Raw genomic sequence first — 12,208 nt, 5'->3', positions numbered from 1 at the left:
GTTAACCATTGGTTTGACCTGTGAATGCCACTTCGTCAGTGTAAAATAGTTTCTTGCAATCGTATGAATGCCTCATGATCTAACGGTGAATATGTTTCTGTTGCTTCCTGACATAATGTATGTCAATAAGTACATTGTAAGCCTTTCAAAAGAAGTCTAGTGTTACCATTTTGGGTCGTAGTCTTATTCTTTCGGTTGTTCCCTTTAGGCCTGCCTCCTCATCCTACCCCTAGTATCTTCCTCCTCAGTTACGCCAACCCCCTGCATATTGCTTCTTTCCTTCTGTCAAAAATCACCCTGACACATCTCCACCCACTCCACCCTGGCTGCACTTCTTCACTTCTCTCCTGTACTGTCAGCTGCTTTGGATGGTTGACCCCACGTATTAAAAATCATCCACCATCACTACAGTATCTCTGCTCCTCACCGCTTCATCGCTACACCACGTTAAAAAAGTATTTGCTCCCCTTTCTGATTTTTTTCTTCATATTTGTGACATTTAAAGGTTTCAGATCATTAAAATCAGATCAATCAGAAAATAAAACAGCTGAGGAAGAAAATCGTTGATATCTGTCAGTCTGGAAAGACCCAAAGACTTCTGGGAAAATATTCTGTGGACTAACGAGTTGAAAGTTGAACTTTTCTAGGTTTGAGTCCTGATGGATTTGTGTAAAACTGACAGAGTATTTCATCGAAGCTGTGGCGTATTTGGTTATGGAGCAGGACTACAGTGTATTTACCAATACAGGTGTAAACCAAACGTATTCGATTTTTTTTTAATTCGCCTACAAAGATCAGCAATCACCTGTTTATTTTCATTTCACTCATTTGAGTCTTTTCTGTAAGCACACCTGGTTTTTTGGTTTGACTTTGGTTAACTAACATTACCAGTATCCCTCCAGCAGAGGGTATACTTATTTTGTATAAACTCTGATTCATGTTTACAGTCACACTTACTTTGTATTCTTTCCTATTTCTACATAAAATGAATCAGATACTCCCACGGTGGCTTTTGCAGCTAAAAAAATACATTTTTGTGAGATTAAAAGGAGCATTTAATCACCTCCAAATAAAGTTGTCTAAGTCAGTTTGTTAAGACAATAAAGAGATAATAATCTTAATTAATATAATAAGTAATCTGTGTTTGATGATATTCTTGCATATGGACTGAAATGTGGATCAAGCTATGGTTCACTGATCTCCAGGGTCATAAGCCCGGGCATATCAGGATGTACAGTAAAATCTCCAGGGAGGAAGCAGCAGTAATAAAACTCAAACCTGAGCACCACGACATCTTGATATTAATGCGCATTTAAAAAAACCATCCGAACTAACAGACTAAACACTGGAGGCAAACAGGGACAGGCATCTATGCACAGGAAGGAGGTTGACGTGTTTTCCGCAGGCTTAGACCGGGGAAAGTTGTTTCCTGAAGTTGACGCTGTGCTTATCATTTCCACACTCAAGTCCTGCTGCTTGCACAAAAATGATCAAGACGGATTTACCACTGTTTTGATTAGCTTTTCTTCCCCCCCTCCCCTGACATCCCTTCCTCTTCTGATGATGGAGCTGCCAGACGAGAAGATGAGCTCCAAGAATGAAGACACAGGTAATTAAAAAACAAACAAAACTTTAATTTGCTTCACAGCTAGCTACTATCACCACATTCACCATCAGGGTAAGCTACGAGGCGACACTGGCCGCTTTTCCGCTTTAAACGTAGTTAAGTATTCATTTTAACTTGTTGCTTGTCTTCAGCCGGAACCTGCTGTTGTTGAAGGGGCGCTGGGGAACGTAGCCGGGAGACGGCCTGTTAGCATTACTGCCCATAGAAATGAACGGACGATGCTAACCGCTGGCTAGCTCTGTATTAACGTTTACTTTTCTCCTCGAAAAAAGAGGGAAAGTGGGTTTTAATGTTGTTTAGTTGCCACTTCAATCATACACATTGGTGTTATTGCAGCATTAGGGCTAAAACCACTAGGTAATTTATGACAAATGGTAAATATAACAATGATTATAGCACTGAAAATGTAACTGAAAGTAAAAGAAGCCTTCATTAGCTGGCATTTTGTTAAAGTAGTCGTATTATCCAGTGCACACAATGTCACTGAAATATTATTACTTGCATTAAAGCATGAGTTTACCTTTCAGGTGATTTAATAAATAGTAGGAGGCAGCAGTGCACAGGCTGTTTTGCATTACAAAGTCACATAGATGTGGTGATGAACAGCGTGCGTGCCCTTGGAAAGGGCGTCGTGCGGAATGAAGTTCACATGAATGTACACCCATCTCCTGGTGTCCTTGAATGCAGCATTTGAGTAAGTTTACAAATCACCTTGTAGGTGTAGGGTAAGTAGTAAAGGTCAGTGCAACAAGTGCTTGCTGTAAATTTCTCAAGCAGCACAGGTGTCCTACAAATAACTGTAACCTGTATGAGATTGTCTAAAAGTAGCAAAGTATAAAGTTTCACTCGTCCCTTTTCCAATGGTGCTGTAAGTTACTGCAAATTTCGGTATCGATCCCAATACCAAGTAAGTACAGGGCCAGGAGTGATACTTTTAATTTATAAAGGAAGCTAATGTAGAGGGGAGGAATGTGTTGAGGTATATTTTTTTCATCCTCCCTCCTTTCAAATAAAAAATATACTGTAAACTGAAGCTGTCTTAGAGATTGTAGAGAAATGCTGCTCATTTTTTTTTAAAGTTATTAAATAAATACTTTTTAGGTTTGAGTTCCTGTGTGTGAAAGTGAGCAAGTTGTAGAAAGCAATTTAATACAAATAAAAGAATAAATGGTTAGACTGAAAGCTAAACTAATCAGTGATGTGGTCCAAGCCAGCCCCTTGGTCAAATCAGATGTTTTGTTGTTGATTTTATGTAAAAAGCCTGCAGCAAGACACTTTAAACATGTGTCTTCCTTCAGATGTTAATGCAAATATTTCATGAACTTAAATATACTGGTGTTTAGTACTGGAGTTTAGGTCTTTTACTGAGTACAACCACTTTGATTTCACAGATTTTACAGGTTACAGAAGGAGCCAAGTCCTGTAATTTTCAGACAATTTCAAGTTCTGAGATATTTTTAGGCTCAAACTATAGATTTCCAATAATGTGTAAGTCAGATATCTCTGCTGACTAGTTACTGTGGCCAGTTGGTTTTCACTTTCAGTTCCCTGATGGACTGAATGATTCGAATTCCAAATCTGTGCAGTGTTTCCTGTGTACTTCCACCCTATGCTGAACAGTTGTCAAAATACCCTTTTCATAAAATGCTTCTGCTTTTTTTTTTTTTGTTTGTTTCTTCAGACATTTGACCAAAGAGATAAGGTTTAACCCAATAGGTCCGGAGCAGCTGTGTCCAAATGACTCCAGCTTATGGAGATTTTTTGCATACTTCGGACATTGGCTTTTGTGACCGCGTCATAGATAAGGCTTCCTTTCCTCTTCCAGACCATGTTTTTCAGCTCTGTGTAGCAACAGTACAGCATAACCCACCCCTGTGTCAGCGAAACTTTCCTGGAAGTCATTATAGTCACGTCGAAGCTTTTCCTAATTAATAATAGTTGTCTGCATGAGATCGATCATCATTTACAGTTTTTTAAAATTTACAACAGCCAAAAAATGTCCATAAAATAACTAAGTGAAAACAAAGAATAGAACTTATTAGGGCTGTTGGCATTAACGCGTTAACGGTGACAGCGCTAGATCTTATCGATCAAATGATTGATTTTTGTGTGCTCGAGCTTTAGCTTATTACACCTGCGTTCATATAGCATTTTCTAAATGCCCATGCTTTTAGGACTAGATTCCAGAAAAACCAGAGAAACAAAAATAATTGAATAAATTCATAATTAAATTATGAAATTAAAAGATAAACAGCAGACCAAACAAATAGTGCATGAGCACACTCAGTTTTTGATTTGTTTACAACCTGATTTGTTTACAACAAGCAATCCTATTTGAGCTTTTGACCTAAATCAATTGAGCATGGATCAAGACATTATGAAACATGTAGTTTAAATGAATAGTCCATCAGCCGTTTCCTAACAAGGTTATTGTAGTTAATAAAGCTGAACAGAATACTCAAACTAGGAGGGGGAAAGCATTTTAGTCACTATAGATACGGAAATGTGGTCACATTTGTCTACACAAGCAAACTTGAAGGGTTAGGTACAGGGATGTTTATATTGTATGACTGTTTGTTTTGTGTGTGTATCCTCATGCACCTAGTAGCCCATGTTTGTTGAGTGTTAACACAAAGGTTAGAGCACACTTTATCAGTTCCTAATGACGCTACTTGACTTATTTTAATCTGTGGTGACTCAGCTGAAGGTTAATGAGCTCATGATTATCTGATATTATGTTAAAAAGCTGGTGTCTAAACTTTTGCACATCCTGTAAATTCTGCTTATTTTTCAGGATAATAAAAAAATGACTGAGTTAAGTTTATTATTTGCTAGCTGAAAGAGAAATATTCATTTCATTTCATTATTTTTTTTTTAACCTCAGGTTTTGATTCAGAAAAATCAAAATTTCTAACTTATCTCAAATCTTTGCGTAAAGGTGTATCTCCAAATTTGAGATTTGAGCCCTGACATCCAACTGCTAAAACAGATTTTCTTCTGTTCAGAAAAGCGAAAGTATATAACTGTAATTTGACATGTTGATAAAAAATAATTGTTTTTAAATTTTTGTGAAACGGTAAGCTTGAAATTATGATTGATAACAACAATAATTATACTTTCAGTTAAAAGCTCAAACATATAATCCATTTCATTGGACTAACCGTTACAGAAACATAAACTGTTTTAGGGCAGCTGTTGCACAGACCTTTCATTGGCTTAGCTCTAACTTAATAAAGGAAAAGCACAAAAATGTGATGTCCTGTCATTTTCAGAGACGAGCCTGCAGGCCCAGCTAGCAGACTACAGAGCACAGGTCGAACACTGGCAGGGTGTGGCGACGATCTGTGAGCTGAGCAAACAGGAGGAACTGGCAGAGCTGCAAAAACAATGCGATCAAGAGATCCAGTCACTGCAGGAGGCTCTCAGAGGTCAGTGATTGTTGTGCGTTGGCCTGGCCTGGATTTCTTTGTGTGCACGGTGCAAAATATTGCATAAGCACAAAAGCCCAGTTTTTCCTTCGTCTTTTTTTAATCAAATCTCCAAAAAACTAAAACTGGACATCGTGGGTTTCCCATATAAATTTTTGAACAAGTTTAAATGTAGTTTCTGGCACTAATATTTATTCAGTAATTTGCTCCAAGGTAGAGCCAATAGCTTTAAGAAATATTGGACAAAAGTAGCGCAAATGGATGTATTTTTATGAATTTCTTTTTTTGAGTGTGATGAAAAACAGATTTTGTAATCGTGTTAATGTCCCAATAGATGAAAGCTGAACTCGCAGATTATCATTATGTGTTGTCACTTGTGTTTTCAGAGACAGCAGCTCAGTACGAGGCCAGGATAGCTGTTCTGCAGTCTCAACCTGTAGAGTGGAAGAGATCCAGTGGACCCCACATGGTCAGTGTGTGCCCGTGTTGCTTTTCCTCCAGGTGTCTTGGGCTCCCTTCATGTGATTTTTATACTTGTTAGATCAGTGGAAGGAAGGGAAGGGTGGATGCCGAACACGCGTCAGTCGTCAACAGTCTGACTGAGGACGAATCGGCGCCATCGACGCACAGCCATCCACCAGAGCTGGAGGCGGTGCCGGAGGGAGAAGGTGCTGCACTTACAACAGAAGGATATTTTTCACTAAGGAACTGTGACTCAGCCTCGTTGTCCTCTTTCTCCTTGGACACGCCGTCGCTGCCCAGAAAACACCACGCTCAGGACGACACTGACTCGCTGGTCTCCACGGGTACTTTGGTGCCTGAAGCCATTTACCTGCCACCAGCTGGCCACCGGCTGGTCACACACAGTGACTGGGATGCGCTCAATGCTCAGGTTTGGATTTAACCGTTTTTTAAATTATTCTGCATATTTGTTGCGCTACTTCTTCAAAAAGCCCCCTAAAATGCTGTGTAACAGCTCCAATGTGAGCAGATTTAATGTCTAAGTAGCTTCCAGTCAGCACCTGTGGTCTAATGACTTTGCATTGTGGCTTTTTCGGTCAGTTGTCAGAGCTGCGAGGGGAAGTGAGTCGCCTGCAGGCAGAGAAGGAGGAGCTGGAGAGAGAACTGGATACCCAGAGCAACCACACGCACAAACAGGTACAGGAACACGCTCTGACTGTGTGTGTCTGTATGTATGTACATATCTATATGCAGTGTTGGGACTAACGCGTTATTAAGTAACGCGTTACAGTAACTACGTTATTATTGTGGTAACGAGCACGGTAACTAGTTATTATGCCAAAATCAGGAACGCGTTAGTCGTTACTGGGATTTAGATAGGCTTGTTACTTCGTGTGGTGGCTATCGCGGAGCTTCCACAGATTCAGTAACATTAGCAAGTGGTGGAAGCCAGCAGGTGGATGAAGGAAAGGGGAGGCAGAAGGAAAAGAGACCCGAGGCGGCCGCCGGTCCAAGTGTGAACTGAACTTCAGGTAAGAAGTTATGACCTGCAGTCTATCTGGGTCAGATATAAACCAAGTTTAGGTGGAGTTTATTTGTTGTGCTGACTTTTTCCGTACTGCGTGCTAGCTAGCATGACGGAGTTTCTATACAGCTGGGTGGTGCTATGAAGTTAATGATGTTGAACTTTATTTTGTTCATAAGTTATTAGAGTTGCCAACCGTCCCGTCTGGTATTCAGAGAAAATATTACGTGTTTCTTATTGAGGTGAAAAGGAACAGTGTGTCCCGTAATTCAGCTACAATGAAAAAGGCACAAAGCTGGAGTTATTCTGTGTTTACGCTGCACAGCTGCCTCTTCTTCTCTCATCCTCTGCCCCCTCCCTCTCCTGTTTCTACTTCAATCATGAAAACTGATCAGTGATCAGCTGATCGGCTCTCTTGTTTGTTTATCGCTCACTTTGCGCCGAAAGAGGAAACCAGCGGATGTCGCGCTAAACAACAGCAGCACTTTTAAGCTTGATCAGCTGTTGTTAGAATTTATTTAATATTAATTTCTAGTATCAGCTGATGTTTGCTGGAGCCACAGCTGTAAAAGCTGCTGGTCATGATATGGTTTGGTTATGTGATGAGAGGGAAACATGAAGATGAAACCAGGAGATGTCCTTACTGAATCATCAGAGCTGAACAGGTGACATGAATGAGTTGAAGGGAAGTTATGAACTGTTTCTGAGAGACAAATAACCCCAGGATCCTTTTTTAGGTAGCTGACAGCTGGTAACTGTGCAGGGGCGGGTCTAGCAAAGTGTTGCCAGGGGGACATGTAGGGCATTAACAGGGAAAGGGGGGCACAAAGAAATACTTTTCTTTCTTATTCTCATTTAAAATGTCTAGCTTTTAAAAAATAATTATCTGAATCTTACAACAAACGATTGATAGATTGATGCATATATACCATCAAAACAGTGTACATCACTGTCACAACAGCGTTTGTTTTCATTCAAAGGCTTTATGATTTTTCCTATAATGGTGGGCCGGTCTCTAGTCAAAATACCCGGGACGATTTTCTGTCCCAGTCCAGCTCTGTATGCAGCTCATCTGCAGTCTGGTGTTACCTACATCTTCCTATTCAGAAGGCAGAATTTCCGAGTTCTGAGTACAATCGAAAGCACCACGACTGCAGTTTTTGTGTTGGATGTAAAAGACGCACATGACGCTGTGACGTAGGCTAGAATCATGGCAGCAGTCAATGACGGTCCAGGCGTGGGATTTCTCTCGTGGAAATATGCACATTATCTTTTCCTTTCTATTGGTAGGTGGCACAGTGCACTTGTGGCAAGTAAGCAAGCTAGAAGACTGGCAAAGTTATGGAAGAAACACATTAACAAGAGAATTCTGAGTCAAACCAAAGTTACTTTCCCTAGTAACTAGTTACTTTGAAAGTAACGAGTAACTTGAAGTAACTGAGTTACTTTTGAGAGAAGTAACTAGTAATGTAACTAAGTTACTATTTTAAAGTAACTTACCCAACACTGTCTATATGTGCATTAACGAGTGTATGTATATGTGTGATCTTAGGTATCAACGCTCCAGTCTCAGGTCCAGGCTTCAGAGTCTCTCCTCCAGGATTTGCAGAAATCTTTCAGCCAGTCACAGAATGCAGTCCAGAGCCGGCTGGTGAGTAACATGAAACACTCAAACAACATATAGTGAGCTGTAGATTTGCTGTTAGGTTGGTTTGGTCAACTTTTAACAGACCCAGGCGAGTTTTTTCCCTTTGTTTACAGTATTACACACTCAGCTACATATTTACTAAACAGAAATTAACTGGCAGCGTTCATTTCCATAAACAACTCAAGTGTACGATGACTCAATCATCCATCACACTCTAGACTCCAGTGCTTGTTTGTACCATTATCCATGAAGCGATGTGAATGTTATTAGGATGGCAGGTTCCAACTTACATTTGTTTGTTTGCTTTGCTTTTGGTCCAGGCGGAGTTGTCCCTTTCTCAGAGGAAGATGTGCAATGAGCTTTCCAGACTGAAAGGAGAAGAGGTTGAGGAGGATGTACCAGACACTGGCTCATCCTTCTCAGCAGCACTACATGTACAGTCTTTGAGTTTTTATTGCTTAGTTTGCTGCAGCAAGCAACACTTGAAACTCGATGATGTTTTTATTTTTAAACGTGAAATTCAGCACAGACAGTGAAATATTTTTAGGACGTTTATGGCATTTTACACACTCTCGAGAAGCTTGTCTGTCTGTTTGGAGTTCCTCTTTGTGAAGTAGTGGCTTTCCTTATTTAGAGTAGTTGTGGCAGATCAGTGGAAATATTTCAGACCTCTCACTTTCACTTCCGGCATTTTAAGATTGTAGAGAGAAGTTTAATTTTCTGGCAGAATAATAACTGTGTTTTTTAATGTGTATAATTAGCAGAGGTGGTGGTCAGGTTGTATGTGTGCTAGCCCGTATGCATTAAGACGTTTAATGTTTGCTTTTTGATGGCGTCAGTGTGACTTCATTTTTTAAAACTCTAACCTGCAGGGGGCGCACTGTGAAGAGCGCCTTCGCATTGAGATCGTCAACCTGAGGGAGCAGCTGGACACACGGACAGAGGAGAGCGGTCTGTGGATTATTTTATTACCTGTTGAATCTGCTGTGTTGCCTTTCTTGTACTTAAAGTTTTTTTTCCATTCTCCATCTGCTTCCTTCTACTTGAAACTGATGTCATCAGAAGTTTTAGAGGGTGAGTGACCAGCTTATAGCTTTAGATTAGTAGGTATTTGTATTTGTATTTTATTATACGTATTTTTTTTAATGTGCAGTGCAGTTTTCCAGTCTGAAGACCGAGACAGAGAAGATCCACGCTCAGAGGGAGCAGTTGCAGGCTGAGCTGCTGGCGTGCCGCACTGAACTGGAAGCCCTCCGGGTGGCGCTCTCTCATGTGCAAAGCACCAACAAGATCCTCAGCAGTGAGAAAGTAATTGCAGCCTGCTTTTAGATCTATAAGCTTTGTTGTTCTTTTGGTGGTTTGTTTTCATTTTCAGCATTCACCATTAGGAGCTTCCTTTTTTTTTTTTAAGTTGAGAAATATTAAAGTCAAACAAACAGGGATTTCATGTAACTGTTATTTCTGTGTTTGTCAGGCAACTCTGAACCAGCAGTGTCTGGAACTGCGGAGCCAGGTGATCAGCCTGCGCTCTCAGGTCGACACCAGCCAGGCTGTGCAGCGAGACTTCGTTGAGCTCTCCCAGTCACTGCAGGTAAGAAACAACCATCAGTGGTCAGCTTAATCTGCCAGGATCAGTTGGGGAGGGAGACGGGACAAAAAAACCACACTGTGGCGGAGAACCAGAGATGAATAATGACTAATGATTACATGCAGAGATGTGTATAAACGGAGCGTGAAAAAGGTGAGTGAAGAAGAAACACTGTGCACAGTGCATCATGGGAAGCCCCCAGCAGCCTAGAAATTTTGCAGCAAAACTAAAAGAATGCTGAGAGTCACCTGATCCAGCCCTAACTGTATGTGGAGATGATTTAAAATCAATTCTGGATTTAACAGTGAGCCAATGAAGAGAAGCCAGTTTGGGCGAAGGACTCCCTTTCTAGTTCCTTTCAGTACTTTTGCTGCAGTGTTTTGGATCAGTCATAGCCTTTTCAGGATGTTTTTAAAGGACATCCTGATAATAATGAATTACAGTAGTCCAGCCTTGAAGTAATAAATGCATAAACTAGTTTTTCAGCGTCACTCTGGGACAAGATGTTTCTAGTTTTAGAGATATTGTACAGATGCACGAAAGCAGTGTTACATATTTGTTTAATAAGCGCACTGAAGGACATCCTGGTCAAAAAGTGCTTCGTCACAGTGTAACCGGAGGCTGATGAATTATCTGGTTAGACACCATGTTTCTGTGGTGATCTGTCTTATCTAAGAATAACAGGAAAACTGTTTACATCAGGATGCTGCACATCATCGACTTGCTGATTTTTATCTGCCTACTTATCTCCCCTTTAAGGTGAAGCTGGAGTTAATTCGGCAGGCAGAGAGTCTGGAGCAAGTCAAGGAAATCCTGGAAGAGGGACATGGTGAAGATAACTCCCCACCTGTGGATACCCCTTGAAATGCATTGGAACCAAAGAGATGAAACATCCCAAGAGTGACCAAGAAAGCTAACCATGGCTACATGAAACACAGAAGATCTGATGGAGTGACTGCTGGAACGATGCTGCTAGCACTCATGCTGCGACACTGGAAATACTCCTAAACGGAAACATTAGGTCTCGGGGAGGTTGGATTGGTGTCAATGAAGGAAAGTGGTGCTTAATGACCAAAGCAAAGTCTTCTCACACTCGCTCATGGTTTTTCTTTTTTTCCTTATGCCTAGTAACACATTTATTCCTGTACAAAGACATTTGTAAATATTCTGTGTTTGTATATCTGACACGACTCCAGTAAAACACTCAGGGGTCCAACACTATCAGTAATTAATATGCAACTTATCAATATTTTTGCATCTCTGTGAATAAGGACCTCTCTTGGCAGTGGATCGGGTGCAATAATGAACTGACGCCACTAAATCTGCAGCATTTAGATGTGACTTTTAATACTTATAAGGATGAATTTGCTCAGCGTTAACATTCCTGTTTTCACTAAAACCATATTAGCTTTTAGACTCAACATTCTGGGTTTTATGATTAGGAGAGTGTCAGTAAAGAAATATTAACGTGTAACTTTGACCATTTTATTTGGTGCGACTGCACATTAGAAACTGATGGCAGGTTGTCACATCTTTTACATTTAAGTTTATAATTAAATCATGTGGTTGAGTTTCTTAACCCTTGGCTTCAGAGCAAGTTTACTGGAAACTGAATGATGCATATCAGCTTGTTACACAGTGTAACTGCACACAATGCAGTAGGTTAGGATTTAAAATGTGATTTAATGTATTTGGAAGTTGTTGCTGCTCTTGAAATTGAAGCTAAACCTTCATCTCTACAGGAAAATCCCAGATACTCCAACAAAGATCAGATAATACTGTGACTTGTTTTATTGTATTAATGACAGCACAGCCAGAGTCACAGCCCAGTCTCTATCCTACACTTACACTTAATCAGATAACTATGTAAACCATCTGTGTATTTTAAAACTGTGGAGTATTACCTGACAATGATTACACTTCCTTGAACTGGATATTTGGTTACTCGAACATCCTGGCTGTGCCGGAAGCCCTTTGCTCCTAAATGTTAAGTCAGCAGGTTTCCCAGATTGATGCCACCCTGTTGTCTTTTAAACACTGACCACATTATTATTTCTGTTGTGCTTTATAACAACCTGTGCAAAAAATAAATGTCGCCACTGGGAAGCGAGGCATGTCCTAAAGCTACCAGAGTGCTTGGCTGTCTGTACCTTTTACATCGCGGGCCACATACAGCCCACTTAGATCTTACTGCAAGTGTGCCGGACCAGTGTGAAGACTTTTAACTACACATTTATTCCCTGAGATATCTTAAGATTCTTTTCAATTCTATTTTATTTATATAGCACTGAGTCACGACAACGTATTAAGTAAAGTGCAATTTTAAGAAATGCTGCTGTAGTCAAACAGATCTCTGAGCTTAGATTTTTAGAAATAAAAGTACAAAATTACAAGAAAACATTGATAGCTCATTGCTCAGACTGTCCTGTAA

The 12,208-nt window shown here is 40.4% G+C and overlaps 1 protein-coding gene across 1 annotated transcript; it reads left to right on the top strand.

Moving 5' to 3' along the window:
- The first annotated feature begins 1,393 nt into the window (after positions 1–1,393).
- rabep2 (rabaptin, RAB GTPase binding effector protein 2) lies at positions 1,394–11,904 on the top strand. The gene is made up of 11 exons (XM_085403532.1): positions 1,394–1,609; positions 4,900–5,055; positions 5,442–5,524; positions 5,597–5,947; positions 6,118–6,213; positions 8,094–8,192; positions 8,510–8,623; positions 9,062–9,263; positions 9,343–9,497; positions 9,664–9,780; positions 10,537–11,904. The coding sequence occupies exons 1-11, from the start codon at positions 1,561–1,563 to the stop codon at positions 10,639–10,641; spliced, it is 1,527 nt and encodes a 508-aa protein (XP_085259658.1). The 5' UTR covers positions 1,394–1,560; the 3' UTR covers positions 10,642–11,904.
- The last annotated feature ends 304 nt before the right edge of the window (positions 11,905–12,208 follow it).

Source organism: Rhamphochromis longiceps, linkage group LG4 (assembly GCF_057381845.1).
Source record: "Rhamphochromis longiceps isolate RC_006_pf linkage group LG4, R_longiceps_female_GT1.1, whole genome shotgun sequence".
Lineage (NCBI taxonomy): Eukaryota > Metazoa > Chordata > Actinopteri > Cichliformes > Cichlidae > Rhamphochromis > Rhamphochromis longiceps.
This window is presented reverse-complemented; position numbering and strand designations above follow the sequence as displayed.